Source organism: Portunus trituberculatus, chromosome 2 (assembly GCF_017591435.1).
Source record: "Portunus trituberculatus isolate SZX2019 chromosome 2, ASM1759143v1, whole genome shotgun sequence".
In the NCBI taxonomy this organism is placed as follows: domain Eukaryota; kingdom Metazoa; phylum Arthropoda; class Malacostraca; order Decapoda; family Portunidae; genus Portunus; species Portunus trituberculatus.
The window spans coordinates 10802692-10830523 of record NC_059256.1 but is presented as its reverse complement, the minus strand read 5'-3'; the positions used below and the strand labels follow the sequence as shown (position 1 = coordinate 10830523).

General features: G+C 42.4%; 1 protein-coding gene across 1 annotated transcript; it reads right to left on the bottom strand.

Moving 5' to 3' along the window:
• Window positions 1-1016: 1016 nt before the first annotated feature.
• Window positions 1017-24855, bottom strand: LOC123505571 (derlin-2-like). The gene is made up of 8 exons (XM_045257045.1): window positions 24708-24855; window positions 17608-17756; window positions 13688-13753; window positions 13174-13317; window positions 10396-10542; window positions 2751-2914; window positions 1561-1768; window positions 1017-1211 (listed from the first exon to the last, which is right to left on the bottom strand). Exons 2-7 carry the CDS (start codon window positions 17698-17700, stop codon window positions 1615-1617), a joined length of 768 nt encoding a protein of 255 aa, XP_045112980.1. The 5' UTR covers window positions 17701-17756; window positions 24708-24855; the 3' UTR covers window positions 1017-1211; window positions 1561-1614.
• Between the last annotated feature and the right edge of the window lie 2977 nt (window positions 24856-27832).

Here is a 27832-nt window from a genome sequence, read left to right as displayed (position 1 = left end):
CACACACACACACACACACACATATTTCAGCAGCAAACAATGGTGGCAGAGGTGGGATACACACACACACACACTCACACACACACACACACACACACACACACACACACACACACACACACACACACGGGAATAACACATTTTTTTTTTCATTTTTATTTTTATTATAATTTCACACCTTTTTGTCAATTTTCTCTCCATTTTTTCTATAGCAACTTTTCACAACCCCAAAATAATAATAATAAAATAATAATAATAATAATAATAATAGAAATACTCTCGTAATTTGAACGTTATTTTTCTCTAACGTTCACTCAAATTAATGCAAAAAAACGAACGGAAAAACAGGAAGAAATATGAAAAATGCCATAAATATTCACTCGGAAATGGGAAAAAATGATGAAATATGAAAAAAATGTCAAAAATATTCACTCGAGAACTAAAAAGTGAAAAAAAAAATCGTTCACTCAAAATAGAAAAAAAAATTGAGAAAAAAAATGGAAATATGAAAAAAAAGTGAAATAAAATGAAAAAAAAAAACGGGAAGGAAAAAAATGAAAAAATATGAAAAAAATGACGGGAAAAGAAAAAAATAGCTAAATAAAATGAAAAGTGAAAAAATTGAAGCAAAAATAAAAAAAAAATGAAAAATACATAAAAAAAGAAAAAAAAAAACAAAAGCTAAAGAAAAATAAAAAACGGAAATAAAAAAAATAAACGAAAAAAAAAAAAAAAATGGAAAAAATAAATAAATAAAAAATAAAAGTAACATAATTTTTCTTCTTTTACTTAAATCTCTCCTTTTTATTGATTTAAGTACCAAGTTTACTTATAACAAACCAAGCCACTTCACAAAAAATTGAATAAAAACCCAAAATCAACTTAAATGTAAATAACTCTCTCTCTCTCTCTCTCTCTCTCTCTCTCTCTCTCTCTCTCTCATAATGTAAATAATAATAATAATAATAATAACAATGCCAAAATTAGAGAGAGAGAGAGAGAGAGAGAGAGAGAGAGAGAGAGAGAGAGAGAGAGAGAGAGAGAGAGAGAGAGAGAGAGAGAGAGAGAGTTATCAGTGCCATATCAAAGAATGTCTAACAAACATATGAACAAATGAAAGCTCCTCTAAATTGGAGGAGAAGGAGGAGGAGGAGGAGGAGGAGGAGGAGGAGGAGGAGGAGGAGGAGGAGGAGGAGGAGGAGGAGGGAGGCCTGGAAGAGAGAGAAAAATGCATTACTTCATAAATAATAATAATAATAATAATAATAATAATAATAATAATAATAATAATAATAATAATAATAATAATTTTTAATATAAGTTATTTTCTCAATTTGTCTCTATATTCTCTTGAATTTACTACTACTACTACTACTACTACTACTACTACTACTACTACCACTACTACTACTACTACTACCACCACCATCACTATAATATGTCTACAATAATAACAACAACTACTACTACTGCTACTACTACTACTACTACTACTACTACTACTACTACTACTACAACCCCCACCACCACTACAACTACAACAATAACACCAAAACTCACTCAATCCTCTTATCCTTCCTGCAACACACACACGCACACACACACACACCTCCTCTACTGTTGCTGCTGTTGTTGTTGTTGTTGGCGGCCGTCCCCTCCCTGTGGCCACGCTCCCCCCAGTGCCTCGCCCCAGGGAAAGCCCCCAGGCCTCTCCTCTGGCAGGGGGTTATAGGCAGGGTCATCTGGGTGGGTCTCAAATAGCCTTACCCTGGTGGAAGTTAGATAAATGAAGGTTAGGTTAGGTAGGGTACGGTAAAACAAGGTTGCTTTATATATAGTTGAAATGAACACACTCCGTACAGACTGGAAATACACTCAAACACACACTCAAAACACTCAACATACACTCAACATACATATACATCCCAAATCACACCCAAACATACACACACAGACTCAAACCACACCCAAAAGACACCTGGACACGCAAAACACACCCAAACACCCAAAACACATCTAGACACATCCCTAAACACCCCAAAAAAACACAGATATACCATCAAAACACACTCAAAACACCTAGAAACCCAAAACACACCCAAACACATACATACACCCTCAACACACCCAAACACATACATACACCCTCAAAATACACCAAAACACACACACACACACATACACACACACACACACACACACACTTTTAAAGTAAGATTGGATAAGTGTAGATATGGAGACGGGGCCACACGAGCATAAAGCCCAGGCCCTGTAAAACTACAACTAGGTAAATACAACTAGGTAAATACACACACACACACACTCAAAACACTCAAAAGACACCAAAACACACCTACACACACTTAAAACACACCAAAACACACACATACAACCTCAAAAAATACCCAAACACACACACACACACACACACACACACACACACACAAAACATTCAAAACACACCAAAACACACCTACACACACTTAAAACACACCAAAACACACACATACACCCTTAAAAAACACCCACACACACACACACACAGACACACACACACACACAGACATATACCATCAAAACACTCAAAACACACATATACACCCCAAAACCGCCAAACATACTCAAACACAGACATACACCATCAAACACACTCAAAACACACATATACACTCCCAAAACACCACAAAACACCCCAAAACACACTCAAAATCACCTCAAACACACTCAAAACACCCCCAAAACACACTTACAGTATCCTGGGTGTCTTGAGCAGTCTAATACCTCCTGAGCGCTGAGGGAACACATCTTCGAGGAAATAGTAAATGTGTCCGACAGCAATGCCCACCAGGTCCACCAGCACTGAGTTACCCAGGAGGACACTGAACCCTAAGAGGACCCAGGGGAGGTATGGAGCCTGTGGGAGAGAGAGAGAGAGAGAGGTAAGGTTAGGTTAGGTTGCTTGAAAAATATGAAAATTGCTCTTAATCGCATATGTACATGTTACTAAGGAGGAGAGAGAGAGAGGAGAGAGAGAGAGAGAGTTAGGTTAGGTGGGAAATGAGAGATAGGATTATATATACACAGGAAGAAAGGATACAAAGGACTGTTGCAAAGATGGGCCTTGAAATAAAAGACCTTCTCTATGAGGAAAGACTGAAGGAGATGGAGCTGCCAACTTTTGAGTATAGATGGGAAAGAGGAGACCTAATAATGATGTATAAGTTATTAAACCATATGGAGAAGATAGACAGACAAGACCTGGTAACACTGGCGGAGCAGGGAGCAGGGACACACACACAAGAGGACACTCCAAGAAAATGATGAAAAGTCAGTGTCAGGAATATCAAGAAGTTCAGTTTTCCACACAGGACAGTAGACAGCTGGAATGGATTAAGTGAAGACATTGTAACACCACAAAGTGTCCACAAATTGAAGGACAAGTTACACAAATGGAGATATGGAGACAGGTCACTAGGAGCCCCACTTGAACCCTGTAACACATACACACAAACCCTGTAACACACACACACACCGCGTAGTGTAGTGGTTAGCACGCTTGACTCACACTTGAGAGGGTCTGGGTTCGAATCCCGGAGGCGGCGAGGCAAATGGGCAAGCCTCTTAATGTGTAGCCCCTGTTCACCTAGCAGTAAATAGGTACTTGGTGTAACTGGAGGGGTTGTGGCCTTGCTTTCCCAGTGTGTGGAGTGTGTTGTGGTCTCAGTCCTACCCGAAGATTGGTCTATGAGCTCTGAGCTCGCTCCGTAATGGGGAAGACTGGCTGGGTGACCAACAGGCAACTGAGGTGAATTACACACACACACACACACACACACACACACACACACACACACACACACACACACACACACACAAATGAAGAGAGGACAGAAGAGGAGAAGAAAGAGTTTTTCTGGAGAATCTTGGATATGAGACTGAGGAAGTGGTTCATAACCCAGAAAAGTACAGTAAGAAAGGACTAAAGAAACTTACGTATGAGCGGAATGTAATGTATTCCAACATAAATGGAGTGATATCAGGGATTTTAGAACTCAACGATTACTTGAGGGACAAGAACCCAGATATTGTGGGTCTTACTGAAACAAAACTGAGAGAGGGAGAAGACCTGATGATGGTTGGAGAAGGAAATATAATGTTTGGAAAAGAAATAGAGTAGGTAAGATGGGAGGAGGAGTGATGTTGCTGGTTAAAAAAGATATAAAGGTGGATCAAGTGAAAGAAGGTATGGGAAAGGCAGAAGTGCTAAAGATCAGAGCAGAAACTAATGAAGGAAAAAGAGGCACTACATAGTGGTGTACGTACCACCTAAGACAAATGCATGGTCAGTACAGGAATATGAAGAAATGATAAGTGATACAGGAACATGTCTGGAAGAAATGTTGGGTGGCTGTGAACGAACTATAATGATGGGAGATTTTAATTGTAAAGAGGTGTGTTGGGAGGACTGGTCAATGGAAGGATCAGAGACAACATGGGAAATACACTATTGACACTGGCAATGGAAAATGTGTTAACTCAGTGGGTCAAAGAAGATACTAGGTTTGGAGGAGAGGGAGCATCGTCAAGACTGGACTTGGTCTTTAGTACAGAGCCAATGGTCATTGAGGAGATGAGGGTGGAGTGCCCTTTAGCAAAGAGTGATCATGCAGTTTTGGAGTTCAAGGTGATAGATGAAGAGAAATCTAGAAGAAATGAAGAATATAAAGTGGGAAGATGGAATTATGCCAAGACAGATTTTGGAAACCTAAAGAAATTCTTTCAAGAGACAAATTGGATGAAATTCAAGAGTGCTAAGGAGCAAATGAAAAGTGGAAGGAATTTATAAAAATATACAAAGAAGGTGAGAAAAATTTGTACCAATAAGACAACATAGAGAAGTTGGAAAGCAGGACTGGTTTAACGATAGATGTGAAAAGGCTAGAACAAGAAAAGAGGATGCATGGAAGAGGTGGAGAAGGAAAAGACGGATTAAGCAGTGGGAAAGTTACAAAAGAGCAAGAAATGAATATGTGTTGATTAGAAGAGAAGAAAGAAAGAAACAAGAAAAGGATATAATTGATAAATGTAAAGACCAACCAAGGCTTTTTACAGACATGTGAACAACAACATCAAAAATAGAGAAAGTATTGAAAGTTTAGAAGTAAATGGAGTATGCAGTGAAGATCCCAGGAAATGGCAGAGGCTATGAATGGATGCTTTCGGAAGGTATTCACAAAGGAGACTGCTTTTGACAAACCACTGGTAATGGAACAGAAAGGGATTATGAAGGAGTTTCAAGTAACTGTGGAGGAGATCAAGAATATGATGGGGAGTTTAGAAGTGAGAAAAGCTGTGGGACCTGATGGGGTATCAGGATGGATTTTAAGAGAATGCAGGGAGCAACTGGCAGAAAAAGTTTGTGAAGTAATTGATGCCTCATTAAGGGAAGGTGTAGTGCCCCAAGACTGGAAAAGAGCTAACATTGTCCCAATCTATAAATCAGGTAACAAGAGAGACCCATTGAACTATAGACCAGTGTCACTTACAAGTGTGGTAGCTAAGATGTGTGAGAGGGTGGTGAAGAATAGATGGACAGACTTCTTGGAGAAAAATGACATACTTTGTGAGTGTCAATTTGGTTTTAGAAAAGGGCGTTCATGCACGACAAACCTGATATGTTACTATTCGAGGGTGATAGATGTAATACAGGAAAGAGATGGTTGGGCTGATGGAATATATCTGGATTTAAAAAAGGCCTTTGATAAGGTACCACACCGGAGACTGATCTGGAAACTTGAAATGGTAGGAGGAGTGCATGGCAGTTTACTAAAATGGATGGAAGACTTTTGGTAGGAAGAGAAATGAGAACAATAATTAAGGACAGACCATCAGAATGGGGCTTGGTGGAGAGTGGAGTTCCACAGGGATCAGTGTTGGCACCAGTAATGTTCGCGGTCTACATAAATGACATGGTGGATGGGGTGTCCAGTTATGTGAGCCTATTTGCAGACGATGCAAAATTGTTAAGAAAAGTGAGATGTGACAAAGATTGCGAACTACTCCAGGAAGACTTGGACAGAATATGGAAATGGAGCTGTACATGGCAAATGGAGTTCAACACGACAAAATGCAAGAAAATAGAGTTTGGCAAGAGTGAAAGAAGAATCAGGAGTATGTACAAGATAGGAAATGAAGACATAAAACCAGTCATGAAGAAAAAGACCTTGGGGTGACAATTACCAATGACCTATCGCCAGAGAGACATATAAACAAAATAATTGGAGAAGTATTGAACTTATTGAGGAACATAAGAGTGGCGTCAGATATTTAGATGAAGAAATGATGAAGAAAATAATTACTGCAATGATAAGACCGAGGCTTGAATATGCAACAATACAGTGGGCTCGAACTTAAAGAAACACATAAGGAAACTAGAGAAAGTACAGAGGGCTGCAACAAAAATGGTGCCTGACTTAAGAGATTTGACTTATGAAGACAGACTGAACAGAATGCAACTTCCGACCCTGGAAAACAGAAGAGAAAGGGGAGACCTGATAGCAATATACAGAGTGATGATTGGCATGGAAAAAATGGATAGGGAAGATCTGTGTATGTGGAATGAAAGAATGTCGAGAGGGCATGGGAAAAACTAAAATGGCCACTTATAGGAGAGATGTGAAAAATATAGCTTCCCTCATAGAAGGGTGGAAGCATGGAATAATTTAGACGTGAAAGTGGTCAACGCAAGGAATATTCATGATTTTAAGAAAAAGCTGGACATTAATAGATATGGAGACGGGACAACACGAGCATAGCTCTTTTCCCGTATGTTACAATTAGGTAAATACAATTAGGTAAATACACACACACACTACCTTAGTCCAATGGGGAAAGTGATCATGTGACATTAGAGATGCAAATGCATGAGGAAGATGAGATAAGATACAGGGAGGACTATAAAGGAGAGAGATTAAATTATGCAAGAGCAGATTTTGAAAAATTAATGAGTTATTTTGCTGATATTGAGTGGAGTAATATTATGAGCAGGAAGACTGTACAAGAAAAATATGACATAGTCTTACAGGAATACAATGAAGGAGTAAAAAAGTTTGTTCCTGTTTATAGAGTCAATACAATAATAGTCGCTTGGTCCAATGGTAGATGCAAACAAGCTAAAACAACAAAGGATAAAGCATGGAAGAAACTCTTAAAGCAGAGGAATGACTCTAACAGACGGCAGTACAAAGATGCTAGTAATGAGTATATCAGAGTAAGGAGAGAGGAAGAAAGAAAGTTTGAGAAGGATGTAGTGGATAAAGCAAGGATGAACCCAAACTTTTCTACAAGTTTATAAACGGTAAGATGAAGAACAAGGAAACAATTGATAAAATAGTGAAAGAAGGGAAGACATACCAAACAGAGAAGGAAATGTGTGAAATAATGAATGAGAGCTTCAAAACGGTGTTCACTGAAGAAGATGACTTCACAGAAGCTAACAGGACACTGCACTGCCAAGGATTGCAGGAGATTGCAGTGCACAAAGAGGATACTGCAAGATTACTGGACAAGTTGGAAGTGAGAAAAGCAATGGGGGTGGCTGGTGTATCAGGCTGGCTGTTCAAACAATGTAAACACCAATTACTGGAGCCAATTTGTGAAATAATTCAAAGTTCAATAAATGAAGGAAACTTCCACTGGAGTGGAAGAGAGCCAACGTAATACCCATATTTAAAGGAGGAAAGGCAACTGAACCACTAAACTACAGACCAGTGTCACTTACAAGTGTCGTAGGGAAGTTAGGTGAAATAATTATCAAAGAAAAATGGGTTCAATTTGTAGAAGAGGAGCAAGTCCTATCGAACAGACAGTTTGGGTTCAGGACAGGGCGGTCATGTGTATCAAACTTGTTAAGCTTCTACTCCAGGGTTATTGCAGGACTGGAAAGCACAGATGGATGGGTGGACACAGTATGCCTGGACATTAAAAAGCCTTTTGATAAAGTCCCTCACGGAACACTTCTTTGGAAACTACAGAACACAGGAGGACTGCGTGGAACCTTGCTACAATGGACAACAGATTATTTGAAGGATAGAGAAATGAGAACTGTGATCAGAGACACATACTCATCTTGGGGTAAAGTAACCAGTGGAGTGCCACAAGGGTCAGTGTTAGCCCCCATTATGTTTCAAGTTGATGTAAATGACATTCACAATGGGGTAAACAGTTACATTAATTTGTTTGGTGATGATGCAAAGCTGCTAAGAGTTATCAACACCAGAGAGGACTGTTTGCTGCTGCAGGAAGATTTAAACAAGATCTATGAATGGAGCAAGAAGTGGAAATTGGAGTTCAATGCCAAGAAATGTCACATAATGGAACTAGGAAAGAGTAAGAGAAGACCAGTATGGAACTATTTGATGGGAGAGGAGCAAATAATGAAGACTAAAGAGGAAAACATCTTGGAGTGATCATACAAGAAAATCTGACCCTGATAAACACATAAGCAAGATATTTGGACTATCATATAGGATGTTCACTAATATAAGAGTGGCATTTCATTACATGGATAAAGATATGATGAAAAAAATCATCACAAGCATGATACACCCAAGGCTGGAATATGCAGCAGTGGTGTGGTCTCCAACCTCTAAAAAGGATAGAAGAAAACTGGAAAGGATACAGAAGATTGCTACAAAGATGGTGCCGGAACTAAAGGACCTCACATATGAAGAACGACTGAAGGAAATGGGACTAAAGGACCTCACATGTGAAGAACGACTGAAGGAAATGGGACTGCCAACCTTACAAGATGGAAGAGAACGAGGGGACCTAATAACAATGTACAAGATAGTCAATGATATTGAAAAGCTAGACAAGGAAGACCTGGTGCTGGTGACAGAAGGAGATGGAAGGACAAGAGGACATGTCAAGAAGATCAGGACAGGGCCGGCCCGATGCATAAGTGAAGTAAGTGGTGGCTTAGTTCCTCGAGGCCACAAGGGGGCCCCCAAGAGCAACAATAAATATATTGTAGCCTATGTGTTATTTTTCGCCCATGTATAAATAGTTATTTCTATATGATCAAAGATATGGAGACAATATGGAATTGTAAAAATATATTTTAAGTAATGTTATGTGGTTGTTTGTACTTAAATCACCCCTAGATTGTGCTAAATCACCCTTAAATCCAATCAAGTAGTATTTATATGGGATCATAAATGCTCTTCGGGCGGCCATTTTTTTGCAGATGGGGCACCACCCTCTAATATTCTTCCATGGGACCCAAACAACCAGTGTGGAAAGTTTGTTGCTTTAATCTAGCGTGTCACGTTTTTTCGCTAAGCCACCGGACTATAAGGCTTCGCTGCACCGGCGCTTCCTGCCCTGAAAAACAACAACAAACACGTGCAACCGACGGTTCCCGACATGCAGTGTGCTGTGTACCCTGCCCATCCTTAACATAGGTTGTTAGGCTAACGATGTCACAAAAAAGGACAAATCCCTCAGGGGCAGAGAACAGAAAAAGGAAGGAAGATGTTCCATGGCACAAGAAAGGCTTAGTGGACTGGCAGTGATAAATATCAACAGCAAAGTTAGCCATCAGATTTCTTATTGAGATGTCATAAATGACTTTGCCTCCAGAGAAGCCAGCAAGCACAGGTTTTAAGAGTGGCTGATTAAAGGATTACATAATCCCCAAATGAAGTCATCACAAGGGAGGCCCCTCCAGTGAAGTAATTTGTCCTGCTGCTAGGCAACAAAGGCCATATAGCTGCAAGATGTCATTAGTGGGGTTCAAATCGATGCCCCGCAATCTACCACCACCGTGGCAGAATGCGGCGCCTTACTCCGCGTGACCACTGAGGACACTAAGAGTGGGTGAAACAAACCATTGTGTTACTTTGTTTTAGGTACAGTACAGTAGCTCTGTTCATTTGTAGCATTAAACAGCTGTGTGGTATTCACTCATTATTTCATGTCATTCTTTAAGTCTTTGTAATGGAATTTATAATTATTTTTGTGAGCTAATAAAGTTGAAATTTGGAAGTGTTATTTGTTTTAATTGATCTTGCATTACAATTTGTTGTTCCACATTGACGTTGCTTTTTCTTTAAACCAATAATAATCAAACATGACACATTTACAGTAACAACAGTGTCTACCTCTTTATTTACTTAGTAGGCCCACAAATACAATTTCACTTAGGGCCCCATGGAGGCTTGGGCCGGCCCTGGATCAGTGTGTGAAGGATGTTGGAAAATACAGCTTTCCACACAGAACTAGATAAATGGAGACATGGAGACAGGACACTATGAGCCACACTCCAACCCTGTACACTCCAACCCTGTACACTCCAACCCTGTACAATACAACTAGGTAAACACACACACATACCTGGAAATTTAGCAATCCAAAGAAATTCATCCGCACAAATGGATTCCTTCTGGCCCAAATGTAGACGAGCATAATGGTGAAGGCTTGCCCGAGGAACAGCAGCTGGCAGAACAACGCACACACCATCATGCCCACACCACCAAACACCTGGGTGACGGGAGTGGAACAGATGGTGAGTGGTGTGTGGTGGTGTTTGTGGTGTTTGGGGTGGTTTGTGAGTGTTTGTGGTGGTGTGTGGTGGTGTTTGTGGTGTTTGGGGTGGTTTGTGAGTGTTTGTGGTGGTGTGTGGTAGTGTTTGTGGTGTTTGGCAGTGTTTGTGAGTGTTTGTGGTGGTGTGTGTTGGTGTTTGGAATTTCTGGTGGTGTTTGGTGGTGTTTGGTGGTGTTTGTGGTGGTGTGTGGTGGTGGTGGCAGTGTATACAGTGGTGTTTGAAAATTTAGCGCTAAAATCCTGTAGAAAATTAGTAATGGTGATGATTGCATACACCAAGAAAACACACTCAAAACACACTCAAATACACCAAAACACACTCAATACACATTCAAATACACCAAAACACACTCAAAATACACCAAAACACTCAAAACACACTCAAATACACCAAAACACACTCAAATGCACCAAAACACTCAAAACACACTCAAATACACCAAAACACAGCTCAAAACACACTCAAATACACCAAAACACACCAAAACACCCTCAAACACCTCAAAACATCCCAAACACTAAAAACACACTCAAAACACACCAAAACACCTCAAATCACACTCAAAACACCCCCAAACATCCCCCAAACAGTACCACCAGCCCTGCAACTCACCATCATAAGGACAAAATCAGCAGTGCGCCCTCTGAAGGACCCCTCCTCAAGCATTCTGCCCTAAAACACCTCAAAACACACTCTAAACACCCCAAAACACACTCAAAACACCCCAAGACACATCCAAAACACACCAAAACACTCAAACATCCCCAAAACACCCCAAAACACTCAAAACACACCAAAACACCTCAAAACACTCAAGCACCCAAAAATCCCAAAACACCCCAAAACACACTAAAACACCCCAAACTACACCCAAACACCCCAAAACCTACTCAAAACACCTCAAAACACCACAAACCACACCCAAAACATACCAAAACACCTCAAAACACACCCAAAACACCTCAAAAACACCTCAAAACACACCAAAAACACACTCAAACACCCCCCAAACAGTACCACCAGCCCTGCAACTCACCATCATAAGGACAAAATCAGCAGTGCGCCCTCTGAAGGACCCCTCCTCAAGCATTCTGCACTAAAACACCTCAAAACACACTCTAAACACCCCAAAACACACTCAAAATACACCAATACACTCAAAACACACCAAAAACACCTGAAAACATCCCCAAAACACTTCAAAACACCCCAAAAACACTTCAAAACACTCTCAAGCACCCAAAAATCCCAAAACACCCCAAAACACAAAACACACTAAAACACCCCAAAACACAGTCAAAACACACCAAAACCCACTCAAAACACCTCAAAACACCACAAACCACACCCAAAACATACCAAAACACCTCAAAACACACCCAAAACACCTCAAAACACCTCAAACACACCAAAACACACTCAAACACCCCCCAAACAGTACCACCAGCCCTGCAACTCACCATCATAAGGACAAAATCAGCAGTGCGGCCTCTGAAGGATCCCTCTTCAAGCATTCTGCACTAAAACACCTCAAAACACACTCTAAACACCCCAAAACACACTCAAAACACCCCAAGACACATCCAAAACACCAAAAACACCTCAAAACATCCCCAAAACACCCCAAAACACTCAAAACACACCAAAACACTTCAAAACAACCCAAAACACTTCAAAACACACCAAAAACACCTCAAAACACTCTCAAGCACCCAAAATTCCAAAACACCCCAAAACACACTAAAACACACTAAACACCCTAAAACCCATTCAAAACACACCCAAAACACACTCAAAACACACCAAAACACCACAAACCACACCCAAAACATACCAAACACCCCAAAACACACCCAAAACACCTCAAAAACACCTCAAACCATACTCAAAACCCCCCCAAACCCCCCCAAACAGTACCACCAGCCCTGCAACTCACCATCATAAGGACAAAATCAGCATTCTGCACTAAAACACCTCAAAACACACTCTATACACCCCAAAACACACTCAAAACACCCCAAGACACATCCAAAACACACAAAAATCCCAAAACACCCCAAAACACACTAAACACCCCAAACTACACCCAAACACCCCAAAACCTACTCAAAACACCCCAAGACACATCCAAAACACACCAAAACACCTCAAAACATCCCCAAAACACCCCAAAACACTCAAAACACACCAAAACACCTCAAAACACTCTCAAGCACCCAAAAATCCCAAAACACCCCAAAACACACTAAAACATCCCAAAATACTAAAACACCCCAAAACACTCAAAACACACCAAAACACCTCAAAACACCTCAAAACATTCTCAAGCACCCAAAAACTCAAAACACCCCAAAAACACACTAAAACACACTAAAACACCCCAAACCACACCCAAACACCCCAAAATACACCAAAACCTACTCAAAACACCTCAAAACACCACAAACCACACCCAAAACATACCAAAACACCTCAAAACACACCCAAAACACCTCAAAAACACCTCAAAACACACTCAAAACACACTCAAACACCCCCCAAACAGTACCACCAGCCCTGCAACTCACCATCATAAGGACAAAATCAGCAGTGCGGCCTCTGAAGGACCCCTCCTCAAGCATTCTGCAGTATCGATACGTGAAGATCATGTTGAAGAGAAAATTGAAACCCATTGTGCCAAAAAACAGAAACGTGGTCACCAAACGCCATATCTGGAAAGAGAGAGGGAGAGGGAGAGGGAGAGAGAGAGAGAGAGAGGGAGAGAGATTATTGGTGTTTTTTAGTAATTTGAGATGAAAAAAAGATGAAATAGAGAGACAGAGAGAGAGAGGGAGAGGAGAAGGAGAGGAGAGAGAGAGAGAGAGAGAGAGAGAGAGAGAGAGAGAGAGAGAGAGAGAGAGAGAGAGAGAGAGAACTAACTTTATGTATTTCAAATGTCTATATATGCATTTCTTTCATTGCATCTTAATCGAGAGAGAGAGAGAGAGAGAGAGAGAGAGAGAGAGAGAGAGAGAGAGAGAGAGAGAGAGAGAGAGAGAGAGAGAGAGAGAGAGAGAGAGAGAGAGAGAGAGAATAGCTCACCTGGTAGTGCCGTAAAATCAGCGTTGGGTTGAAGTACAGAGTGAATGGAGACACCACGTCCAATTGCTGAAAAAAACAACAACAATGACAACAACAACAACAACAACAACAACAACAATAACAACAACAATAACAACAACTTTGGAAACTACAGAATACAGGAGGACTGCGTGGAACCTTGCTACAATGGACAACAGATTATTTGAAGGATAGAGAAATGAGAACTGTGATCAGAGACACACACTCATCTTGGGGTAAAGTAACCAGTGGAGTGCCACAAGGGTCAGTGTTAGCCCCCATTATGTTTCAAGTTGATGTAAATGACATTCACAATGGGGTAAACAGTTACATTAATTTGTTTGGTGATGATGCAAAGCTGCTAAGAGTTATCAACACCAGAGAGGACTGTTTGCTGCTGCAGGAAGATTTAAACAAGATCTAGGAGTGGAGCAAGAAGTGGAAATTGGAGTTCAATGCCAAGAAATGTCACATAATGGAACTAGGAAAGAGTAAGAGAAGACCAGTATGGAACTATTTGATGGGAGAGGAGCAAATAATGAAGACTAAAGAGGAAAACATCTTGGAGTGATCATACAAGAAAATCTGACCCCTGATAAACACATAAGCAAGATATTTGGACTATCATATAGGATGTTCACTAATATAAGAGTGGCATTTCATTACATGGATAAAGATATGATGAAAAAAATCATCACAAGCATGATACACCCAAGGCTGGAATATGCAGCAGTGGTGTGGTCTCCAACCTCTAAAAAGGATACAAGAAAACTGGAAAGGATACAGAAGATTGCTACAAAGATGGTGCCGGAACTAAAGGACCTCACATGTGAAGAACGACTGAAGGAAATGGGACTAAAGGACCTCACATGTGAAGAACGACTGAAGGAAATGGGACTAAAGGACCTCACATGTGAAGAACAACTGAAGGAAATGGGACTAAAGGACCTCACATATGAAGAACGACTGAAGGAAATGGGACTAAAGGACCTCACATGTGAAGAACAGCTGAAGGAAATGGGACTAAAGGACCTCACATATGAAGAACGACTGAAGGAAATGGGACTAAAGGACCTCACATGTGAAGAACGACTGAAGGAAATGGGACTAAAGGACCTCACATGTGAAGAACGACTGAAGGAAATGGGACTGCCAACCTTACAAGATGGAAGAGAACGAGGGGACCTAATAACAATGTACAAGATAGTCAATGATATTGAAAAGCTAGACAAGGAAGACCTGGTGCTGGTGACAGAAGGAGATGGAAGGACAAGAGGACATGTCAAGAAGATCAGGACAGGGTCGGCCCGATGCATAAGTGAAGTAAGTGGTGGCTTAGGGCCTCGAGGCCACAAGGGGGCCCCCAAGAGCAATAAAAAATATATTGTAGCCTATTTGTTATTTTTCACCCATGTATAAATAGTTATTTCTATATGATCAAAGATATGGAGACAATACGGAGTTGTAAAAATATATTCTAAGTAATGTTATGTGGTTGTTTGTACTTAAATCACCCCTAGATTGTGCTAAATCACCCTTAAATCCAATCCAGTAGTATTTATATGGGATCATAAATGCTCTTGGGGCGGCCATTTTTTTGCAGGTGGGGCACCACCCTCTAATATTCTTCCATGGGACCCAAACAACCAGTGTGCAAAGTTTGTTGCTTTAATCTAGTGTGTCACATTTTTTTCGCTAAGCCAGCGGACTATAAGGCTTCGCTGCACCGGCGCTTCCTGCATGTCGGTTCCCGACATGCAGTGTGCTGTGTACCCTGCCCATCCTTAACATAGGTTGTTTGGCTAACGATGTCACAAAAAAGGGCATCCCTCAGGGGCAGAGAACAGAAAAAGGAAGGAAGATGTTCCATGGCACAAGAAAGGCTTAGTGGACTGGCAATGATAAATATCAACAGCAAAGTTAGCCATCAGTTATCTTATTGAGATGTCATAAATGACTTTGCCTCCAGAGAAGCCAGGAAGCACAAGTTTTAAGAGTGGCTGATTAAAGGATTACATAATCCCCAAATGAAGTCATCACAAGGGAGGCCCCTCCAATGAAGTGATTTGTCTTGCTGCTAGGCAACAAAGGCCACATAGCTGCTAGATGTCATTAGTGGGGTTCAAATCGATGTGCCGCAATCTACCACCACCGTGGCAGAATGCGGCGCCTTAATCCGCGTGACCACTGAGGACACTAAGAGTGGGTGGAACAAACCATTGTGTTACTGTGTCTTAGGTACAGTACAGCAGCTCTGTTCATTTGTAGCATTAAACAGCTGTGTGGTATTCACTCATTATTTCATGTCATTCTTTATGTCTTTGTAATGGAATTTATAATTATTTTTGTGAGCTAATAAAGTTGAAATTTGGAAGTGTTATTTGTTTTTATTGATCTTGCATTACAATTTGTTGTTCCACATTGACGTTGCTTTTTTTTAAACCAAAAATAATTAAACATGACACATTTACAGTAACAACAGTGTCTACCTCTTTATTTACTTAGTAGGCCCCAAAATACAATTTCGCTTAGGGCCCCATGGAGGCTTGGGCCAGGCCTGGATCAGGATGAGGCAGTGTGTGAAGGATGTTGGAAAATACAGTTTTCCACACAGAACTAGATAAATGGAGACATGGAGACAGGACACTATGAGCCACACTCTAACCCTGTACACTCCAACCCTGTACACTCCAACCCTGTACAATACAACTAGGTAAACACACACACATACCTGGAACTAAAGGACTTCACATGTGAAGAACGACTGAAGGAAATGGGACTAAAGGACCTCACATATGAAGAACGACTGAAGGAAATGGGACTGCCAACCTTACAAGATGGAAGAGAACGAGGGGACCTAATAACAATGTATAAGATAGTCAATGATATTGAAAAGCTAGACAAGGAAGACCTGGTGCTGGTGACAGAAGGAGATGGAAGGACAAGAGGACATGTCAAGAAGATCAGGATGAGGCAGTGTGTGAAGGATGTTGCAAAATACAGTTTTCCACACAGAACAGCGGAGAAGTAGAATGCATTCAATAATGAAGTTGTTACACCACATAATGTGCTGAACTTTAAGGAAACACTGGATAAATGGACACATGGAGACAGGACACTATGACCCACACTCCAACCCTCTACAATACAACTAGGTACACACACACACACACACACACACACACACACACACACACACACACACACACACACACACACACACACACACACTCAAAACACTCTAAAACACATACATACTCAAAAAAACACACTTAAAACACCCAAAATTAATATAAAACAAACACACACATACAATGGTGCCTGACTTAAGAGATTTGACTTATGAAGACAGACTGAACAGAATGCAACTTCCGACCCTGGAAAACAGAAGAGAAAGGGGAGACCTGATAGCAATATATAGAGTGATGATTGGCATGGAAGAAATGGATAGGGAAGATCTGTGTATGTGGAATGAAAGAATGTCGAGAGGGCATGGGAAAAACTAAAATGGCCACTTATAGGAGAGATGTGAAAAAATATAGCTTCCCTCATAGAAGGGTGGAAGCATGGAATAGTTTAGACGTGGAAGTGGTCAACGCAAGGAATATTCATGATTTTAAGAAAAAGCTGGACATTAGTAGATATGGAGACGGGACAGTACGAGCATAGCTCTTTTCCCGTATGTTACAATTAGGTAAATACAATTACGTAAATACACACACACACACACACACACTCAAAACACTCTAAAACACATACATACTCAAAAAAACACACTTAAAACACCCAAAATCAATATAAAACAAACACACACATACACATACTCCAAAAACACACTCAAAACACACACACACACACACACACACACACACACACACACACACACACACACACACACTCACCACCAGCATAGTAGTGGCGACGCAGGCAGTGGTGTAGGCGCGGGTGACGGGCGGCATCTGCATGTACTCTTGTTGGAAGGTGAGGTGCGCCATGGTGGTGGTGGTGGTGGTGGTGATGACACAGGCGACACACACACAGACACACACACCTGGGGAGATAGAAAAGAGGTTGGTAAGTGTTGAAAGTATTGTATCATCATCATCATCAATTATTTATGAGATCACTATATAAATCTGTCACTAAGGTGGTGTGTGGTGACTGGTGTGTGGTGACTGTGGTGTGTGGTGCCTATGGTGTGTGGTGACAGTGTGGTGTGTCGTGACAGTGTGGTGTGTGGTGACAGTGTGGTGTGTGGTGACTGTAGTGTGGTGCCCAACTGCCTGGCGGGTTTGTGGCGAATTTGTGGTGGTGACGGATTTTGACTGGGTGGGTGAATGTGGAATTGGTGAGTCAGTCTGTCGAACCTTGATGATTGGCTATTAATGAACTGAGTTTGAATTGGCAAAAATGCGAATTGTGAACAAGGATTCCCTGTATATTGCAAAATTTTCAACATTTAATTAAATTCAAACAAACGCTCATGAGTAATTACTTCAGCAAGCAAATCATGTTTCCATACACTTCTCAAAAGCTTCTCATCTTAAATCCACGCATCAAAATACAGGTCCAAATGACACACATCAAACACGCATCAAACCAAACACAAATCTTAAACCCATACGTCCTACAAATATAACCTCCTCCTCTGACCCTATGAGATGATAGTTGACCCACACTGCCTCACCAACTGTTTAACCCATTCAACACCATCATGTATTTTCCAATCCATTCTGCTTATTATTTGATGATTTTATACAGATTCAGACTCATGTAGGGATTGAAGACGTGAAAACTGTGGCCATTAATCTTCTGACCTTCATAGATCCATCCCAATGTCAATAAAATCGTCTTATACCCAAAACTCAAGATAGAAATGCATTCTTACTAATACAAGACTGACTCCCCTCTGACACCTCTCTGGCCAGAAGTCAACAAACCTCTCCATTCTGCTACATTTTCTTGCCTGGAGCAGCCCTCTCTCCCTTAGTTACATCTTATTTCATACCATAGGCTGTTGCTTCACCTATTTTCCCCGCAGAAATGGATATCTTACACAAGACACATCCCTATGCGTGACAATGTACTTTTTAACCCAAGCCACAGTAACACACATCACCCAGACACACTCCTTGGCGTTGTTATGAGTGTGTGGTTTGAGTTTTGAATTTGTGTGTGTGTGTGTGTGTGTGTGTTTAGTGTTATGAGTGTATGATTCAGGTGTTCAATTGGTGTTGGTGTGTGCGTGTATGTGTGTTAGGTGAGGTGGTGAGACAGCTGCACAGGACTATTCATTGAGGACAGGAGCCTTGAAGTCCTTGCAGTATCTCTTCACCTCTCGTCCCTTCAAGCTGTACCTGTGCCAACTTGTCCGTGAATTAAACACAAAGGAGGAAGAAGAGTGTTTTCCTGTGCATGGGGAGGGAGGAAATGGGGGTGGCCTGCCTATACACACACACCAAGTCCAGTCTCACTCAAGGAAGGGGGTCTGTGTTGTGCAGCCTTAGGAGGACTGACAGCACAACAGCATCCTGACCCACAGAACACAAGTCACCCGGATACACCCTTAGGCACAGCAATGTATCCTGACCCAACCCACAGACGCTGGTAGGTGTGGCACTATACATGTCTGCCAATCCTGGTATGTGAAGCAAGGTATGGGCACCAGCCAGTGTCCCCTTGCCGGCAGTGACCTTGTGACATGTGATGGGTGTGTGTGTGCCTCCCCTGTCTTCCTTCCCAGAGCCTCCTATGTGTTTGTCTCCAGCAGCAAGTACTCTCTTTTCTTATGTGTGCATTTTGTGTCTGTGTCAGGCCACAGGTCCACCTTTGTCTGTCACTGTCACCACACTACTAAATCCTACATGTTTATCTCCTTTCCTGCTCTTCCTCTTCCTCCTTTATGTTTCTATTAGCTAGGTCAGGATAGGCTTAAGTTAGAGTCAGGTTAGCTAGTGTACGACTCAAATATGAAGGCCGCTGAGGGGGAGACCTAACGGAGATTCCCCAAACGTCGCAGCCCCAATTATGGAATTAACAATGAAGTGTGGAGAAACGCCCATCTCTCCCGCTCTCTCACTCTCTCTCTGGCTTGTTACTATTTCCTCCTGTTTCTTATTACTATATAGTTCTCTCATGCACGTGTGTGTGTGTGTGTGTGTGTGTGTGTATTTACCTAATTGTATTTACCTAATTGTAACATACGGGAAAAGAGCTATGCTCGTGTTGTCCCGTCTCCATATCTATTAATGTCCAGCTTTTTCTTAAAATCATGAATATTCCTTGCGTTGACCACTTCCACGTCTAAACTATTCCATGCTTCCACCCTTCTATGAGGAAGCTATATTTTTCACATCTCTCCTATAAGTGGCCATTTTAGTTTTTTCCCATGCCCTCTCGACATTCTTCCATTCCACATACACAGATCTTCCCTATCCATTTTTTCCATGCCAATCATCACTCTGTATATTGCTATCAGGTCTCCCCTTTCTCTTCTGTTTTCCAGGGTTGGAAGTTGCATTCTTTTCAGTCTGTCTTCATAAGTCAAATCTCTTAAGTCAGGCACCATTTTCGTTGCAGCCCTCTGTACTTTCTCTAGTTTCCTTATGTGTGTGTGTGTGTGTGTGTGTGTGTGTGTGTGTGTGTGTATTTACCTAGTTGTAGTTTTCCAGGGCCTGGGCTTTATGCTGGTGTGGCCCCGTCTCCATATCCACACTTATCCAATCTTACTTTAAAAGTGTGCACACTCGTTGCAGACACTACTTCTTCATCTAAACTGTTCCACGTCTCAACACATCTCTGCGGTAAACTATATTTTCTAATATCTCTCAGACATCTTCCTTTTCTCAGCTTTTTACTATGCGATCTTGTGCTTCGGATGTCATATTCTTCTCTCAGGATCAGTTTCTCATTATCCACTTGGTCCATTCCGTTGATCAATTTAAAAACTTGTATCAGGTCTGTGTGTGTGTGTGTGTGTGTGTGTGTGTGTGTGTGTGTGTGTGTGTGTGTGTGTGTGTGTGTGTGTGTGTGTAATCCTGCTTGCGCTAGTCTTTCAACAGTTTACGATTGGTTCTCCTGTGACGCGGCACACACACACACACACACACACACACACACACACACACACACACACACACACACACACACACACACACACACACACACACACACACACACACACACACTCTCTCTCTCTCTCTCTAAAATAGACAAGTAGACATGCATCTTTTTTGTTGTTTTATTTTCCTCTTTTTCCACACCACCCATGAGGTAAGAGTTAAAGTGCATTTTTCTTTCATAGAGGTGTTACCCTGCAGGTATAATCCTCTCTCCGCTATTTAATGAGACAGTTCTCCGTCAGAAGTGTCCTTCACATTGATAATAACAGAATCCTCTAAGCAGAACTTGTTGACGCTGTAAATAATTAATTTCTGTCGACTATGAAGGATGCCATGGCGAGTAGCACGGACGAGATATTCACCTTCCATCGTGAGCGACAGGGAGGGGAGGAGTGACTCCATTTGACCTGGGGATTATCAGCGGTCAGGGAGTTTGACCTCACCCATGTCCAACCTTGAAAAGTAGCAACGCTGGAGAGCAGTGGTGCTACATTTTGTGGTATCTATACAAAATCATTGTCTTCATTACACTAAAACAATATTCAAAGCTCTCTATACACCCTTAGTACAAACTTACAGGAATACACTTTATTGATGGTTCATTAAGATGTAAGCTAATAATGAGACTGAAACATGTGTAGTATTAAATGGGGCAATGTCTGAGTGGAAGGAAGTGGTTAGTGGGTACCCCAAGGATCAGTGCTAGGACCTCTTCTTTTCTTGGTGTACATTAACGATTTAGATATAGGAATTAGTAGCAAAGTATCAAAGTTTGCAGATGATACTAAGATAGCATGTGCAGTACAGGGTGAAAAGGACAATTACAGAATACAACGAGACCTGGACAGGCTGATAGCATGGGCAGACAGGTGGCAGATGGAGTTTAATTCTAAAAGTGTCAGGTTATGCATTTAGGTAAAGACAACACAAACTTTAACTATGAGATGGAGGGATGTTGGCTAGAGGCAGTAGAGGAAGGAAAGGATTTAGGAGTAGTGATAGACAGGACTATGAAATTTTCAAAGCAATGTTTAGAAGCAAGAAATAGGGCAAATAGGATCCTGGGTTTTATAAATAGAAATGTTAGTTATAAAAGTAAGGAAGTGGTGCGTAGCTTATATAATTCCTATGTTAGGCCCCATTTAGAGTATTGCATACAGGCCTGGTCACCCCACTATAGGCAGGATATCAACATGTTAGAAGCAGTTCAGAGAAGAGCAACTAGGATGATACCAGCATTAAAGTGCCTGGAGTATAGAGATAGATTAAAGGAATTAAACATGTTTTCATTTGAGAGGAGATGTATAAGAGGGATATGATAGAGTTATTTAAAATGTTCTCAGATACAAACTACATAGATGTGAGATCTTTCTTTACCTTAGAGGAGGGAAATAGGACTAGAAATCATGGCAGGAAGATTAGAAAGCAAGGCTGCAGGTTAGATATAAGAAAATATTTCTTTAGTCATAGGGTGGTAGACTTCTGGAATGCATTGCCAGAGACGGTTGTAAATAGCACTAGTTTGACAATGTTTAAAAACAGATTAGATAAGCACTTAAATTTATTAGATTTATAATTATGTATAGCACTGCATGATAGTTTTTATAAGAAATTTACTATAGTTAAACAAGACATGATCCCCATGTATGGGGATCACAGATTGTAGAGGATTTCGCTGCAGGACTTAGCCCTGTTAATGGGCCAAATATTTAGAATTAGTATATAATGTATTGTGTACTTGTAAGTGTATCTTTAAGTACTGATGACGAGGGCGCTGTGCGACTGATACAGGATAACCTAGATGGGCCCTGGTGGCCCTGCGTTATAATATTATTTATGTTAGGTTAGGTTAGGTTATGTGCTAGGATGCTTGGCAACGCCGCAGCCGAGGAATCACCATTAGGTCTCCTCCCCCCTCAGCGGCCTTCATATTTGAGTGGGACTATAGGTCAGGATAGGCTTAAGTTAGAGTCAGGTTAGCTAGGTCAGGAGAGGATAAAGTTAGGTCAGGTTAAAGTTTCAGTTAGAGTCGTTAAGTTACAGTAAGATTAAGTACGTTAGGTTAAAGTTACAGTCAGGTTAGGTAGGTCAGGTTACAGTCAGGTTAGGTAGGTTAGGTTAGGTTAGGTTAGGTAGGTGAGGTTACAGTCAGGTTACAGTCAGGTTAGGTAGGTTAAAGTTACAGTCAGGTTAGGTAGGTTAAAGTTACAGTCAGGTTAGGAAGGTCAGGTTACAGTCAGGTTAGGAAGGTGAGGTTACGGTCAGGTTAGGAAGGTGAGGTTACGGTCAGGTTAGGTAGGTGAGGTTACAGTCAGGTTAGGAAGGTTAGGTTACAGTCAGGTTAGGAAGGTTAGGTTACAGTCAGGTTAGGAAGGTGAGGTTACAGTCAGGTTAGGTAGGTGAGGTTACAGTTAAGTTAGGTAGGTCAGGATACAGTCAGGTTAGGAAGGTGAGGTTACAGTCAGGTTAGGAAGGTGAGGTTACAGTCAGGTTAGGAAGGTGAGGTTACAGTCAGGTTAGGTATGTGAGGTTACAGTCAGGTTAGGAAGGTGAGGTTACAGTCAGGTTAGGAAGGTGAGGTTACAGTCAGGTTAGGAAGGTGAGGTTACAGTCAGGTTAGGAAGGTGAGGTTACAGTCAGGTTAGGAAGGTGAGGTTACAGTCAGGTTAGGAAGGTCAGGTTACAGTCAGGTTAGGAAGGTGAGGTTACAGTCAGGTTAGGTAGGTGAGGTTACAGTCAGGTTAGGAAGGTGAGGTTACAGTCAGGTTAGGAAGGTGAGGTTACAGTCAGGTTAGGAAGGTGAGGTTACAGTCAGGTTAGGAAGGTGAGGTTACAGTCAGGTTAGGAAGGTGAGGTTACAGTCAGGTTAGGAAGGTGAGGTTACAGTCAGGTTAGGAAGGTGAGGTTACAGTCAGGTTAGGAAGGTCAGGTTACAGTCAGGTTAGGAAGGTCAGGTTACAGTCAGGTTAGGAAGGTGAGGTTACAGTCAGGTTAGGTAGGTGAGGTTACAGTCAGGTTAGGAAGGTGAGGTTACAGTCAGGTTAGGTAGGTTAAAGTTACAGTCAGGTTAGGAAGGTGAGGTTACAGTCAGGTTAGGAAGGTCAGGTTACAGTCAGGTTAGGAAGGTGAGGTTCCAGTCAGGTTAGGAAGGTGAGGTTACAGTCAGGTTAGGAAGGTGAGGTTACAGTCAGGTTAGGTAGGTGAGGTTACAGTCAGGTTAGGAAGGTTAGGTCACAGTCTGGATAAAGAATTCCTGTTTTTATATTTATCTCCCCCAGAAAAACCAGGAGTAACAACAAATGAATAAAATAACCCCCACAGTGATGCCAGTCCCCAAGCAGGCCCCAGAACTTTCCTATAAGGCTACAAATTAACCTTTTTTTTAATTATTTACTTGTTTTATTAATTTTAGAGACGAGTAACGAAAATAAATAAATGAATAAATATAATGGCCCCCACAGTGACGCCAGTCCCCGAGCAGGCCCCGGAATCACAAACCACAAGAATAGGAGACAGGTACACACAAACACACACACGTACACACAAACAGACACACACGTACACACAAACACACACACGTACACACAAACACACACACGTACACACAAACAAACACGTACACACAAACACACACACGTACACACAAACAAACACAGACACACACACGTACACACAAACACACACACGTACACACAAACAAACACTTAAACAGACACACACACGTACACACAAACACACACACGTACACACAAACAAACACACAAACAGACACACACAAACACACACACGTACACACAAACACAAAAATACACCACGCAAAATAAGTCACATATTTTATCAATTTTCCGCCATTTTGTGCCATTTCCCCCTGTCCCTCTTACCTCAGGGGTCGGGTAGGGGGCGAGGGGTGGGCAGGGGTGCGGGTGGCGAGGCAGGGGGAGGTCAGAATAAGGTCAAATAGGGTCAGTCTTCATAGTCCTCTCCGCCTGTGTCTTGGTCTCGGTCTGGGCTTGTTTACGTTGACTCAGGGCGTGCATCTTTCCTATTGGCTCCTCTCTTTTACCGAGTTTTATTCCTTATTTATCGTTCTATCTTTTATTGTTACTATATTTTAATGTTTGTGTTGTGAAATTTGTTATCTTTTTATTTTTTTTATTTTTTCTTTTCTATTATCCATTTTTTTTGCTATTGGCTTCTTCTATTTCATCTAGTTTTATTTTTTTTTTCTTCTATTCTTGCTGTTTTTATTTCATGTTTGTTATAAATTTATGCTTTTGTTAATTTTCTACTTCTTTTTCTCCTTTTGATATTTTTTTCCCTATTAGTTCCCTCTATCTTATCTATCTTTATCTCTATCTATTCTTTCTCCTTTCTTTTTTACTTATTTTGTTTGTGTTATGAAATTTGCTTTTTTTTATTTTTCGTTTCTTTTTTTCTTTTTATAATCCATTTTTTTTCCTAATGGCTGCTTTTTTTTTATTTTGTCTATCATTTATCTATTTCTTCTTTCTTCTTTCTTTTTTACTTTATTCTATGTTTGTGTTAGAAATTTATGCTTCCAAGTTCCAAGCATCCACATTGTGGCGCCTCTCCATAACAATGTATATTTCTTTATTGACAGTCAGGCTGCATTGTACGCCCTTCAATCCACCTCCCCACCATGGACTGTGATCTAGTTAATAAGTGTGTTGATCTCATCCACGCCCTAGAAGGTGCTGGTGCCACGGTCCATTTCACCTGGATACCCTCTCATGTGGGTGTCCCGCTAAATGAAAAGCAGACCACCTTGCTCAGTGTGCCCTCCAAGATGCCACAGTGCCACAGCGCCACAGTGCCACAGTGGACCCTGGCACTGAGCACACTCTGGGCTGTGTTAAGAGTAGCAATAAGGACTTTGTACACAGTAGCATTAGTGATCAGTTGGAGCTTTGTTGCCATAGGGGCAGTGGCACTGTGGCACTGTGGCACTAGTCTTCACTATGCTGTGTCTCCCAGAGCTGTGCCTACACCTACGGGAGACACACTGCATCACGTGACAGGGTGGCAGTGAGGCTCAGATTAGCCTACAAATACTTTTGGGAAGTCAGTGCTTCTCCTGCTGTGTGCTGTGTGGTGTGTGCTGCACCAAGGGGACACACTCTGCCTCACTATTGCGTGGTGTGTGGTGTGTGGTGCACCAAGGGGACACACTCTGCCTCACTATTGCGTGGTGTGTGGTGTGTGGTGTGTGGTGCACCAAGGGGACACACTCTGCCTCACTATTGCGTGGTGTGTGGTGTGTGTGGTGCACCAAGGGGACACACTCTGCCTCACTATTGCGTGGTGTGTGTGTGTGTGTGTGCACCAAGGGGACACACTCTGCCTCACTATTGCATGGTGTGTGGTGTGTGGTGCACCAAGGGGACACACTCTGCCTCACTATTGCGTGGTGTGTGGTGCACCAAGGGGACACACTCTGCCTCACTATTGCATGGTGTGTGTGTGTGTGTGTGGTGCACCAAGGGGACACACTCTGCCTCACTATTGCGTGGTGTGTGGTGCACCAAGGGGACACACTCTGCCTCACTATTGCATGGTGTGTGGTGCACCAAGGGGACACACTCTGCCTCACTATTGCGTGGTGTGTGGTGCACCAAGGGGACACACTCTGCCTCACTATTGCGTGGTGTGTGGTGTGTGGTGTGTGGTGCACCAAGGGGATACACTCTGCCTCACTATTGCGTGGTGTGTGCTGTGTGCTGCACCAAGGGGACACACTGCCTCACTATTGCGTGGTGTGTGTGTGTGTGTGTGTGCACCAAGGGGACACACTCTGCCTCACTATTGCGTGGTGTGTGTGTGTGGTGCACCAAGGGGACACACTCTGCCTCACTATTGCGTGGTGTGTGGTGTGTGTGTGTGGTGCACCAAGGGGACACACTCTGCCTCACTATTGCATGGTGTGTGTGGTGTGTGGTGCACCAAGGGGACACACTCTGCCTCACTATTGCGTGGTGTGTGGTGTGTGGTGCACCAAGGGGACACACTCTGCCTCACTATTGCATGGTGTGTGCTGTGTGGTGTGTGGTGCACCAAGGGGACACACTCTGCCTCACTATTGCGTGGTGTGTGGTGCACCAAGGGGACACACTCTGCCTCACTATTGCATGGTGTGTGGTGTGTGGTGCACCAAGGGGACACACTCTGCCTCACTATTGCATGGTGTGTGGTGCACCAAGGGGACACACTCTGCCTCACTATTGCGTGGTGTGTGGTGTGTGGTGTGTGGTGCACCAAGGGGACACACTCTGCCTCACTATTGCGTGGTGTGTGGTGTGTGGTGCACCAAGGGGACACACTCTGCCTCACTATTGCGTGGTGTGTGGTGTGTGGTGTGGTGCACCAAGGGGACACACTCTGCCTCACTATTGCATGGTGTGTGGTGTGTGGTGCACCAAGGGGACACACTCTGCCTCACTATTGCGTGGTGTGTGCTGTGTGGTGTGTGGTGCACCAAGGGACACACTCTGCCTCACTATTGCGTGGTGTGTGGTGTGTGGTGTGTGGTGCACCAAGGGGACACACTCTGCCTCACTATTGCGTGGTGTGTGGTGTGTGGTGTGTGGTGCACCAAGGGGACACACTCTGCCTCACTATTGCGTGGTGTGTGGTGTGTGGTGCACCAAGGGGACACACTCTGCCTCACTATTGCGTGGTGTGTGGTGTGTGGTGTGTGGTGCACCAAGGGGACACACTCTGCCTCACTATTGCGTGGTGTGTGGTGTGTGCACCAAGGGGACACACTCTGCCTCACTATTGCGTGGTGTGTGCTGTGTGTGTGGTGCACCAAGGGGACACACTCTGCCTCACTATTGCGTGGTGTGTGGTGTGTGGTGCACCAAGGGGACACACTCTGCCTCACTATTGCGTGGTGTGTGGTGTGTGGTGCACCAAGGGGACACACTCTGCCTCACTATTGCGTGGTGTGTGGTGCACCAAGGGGACACACTCTGCCTCACTATTGCAT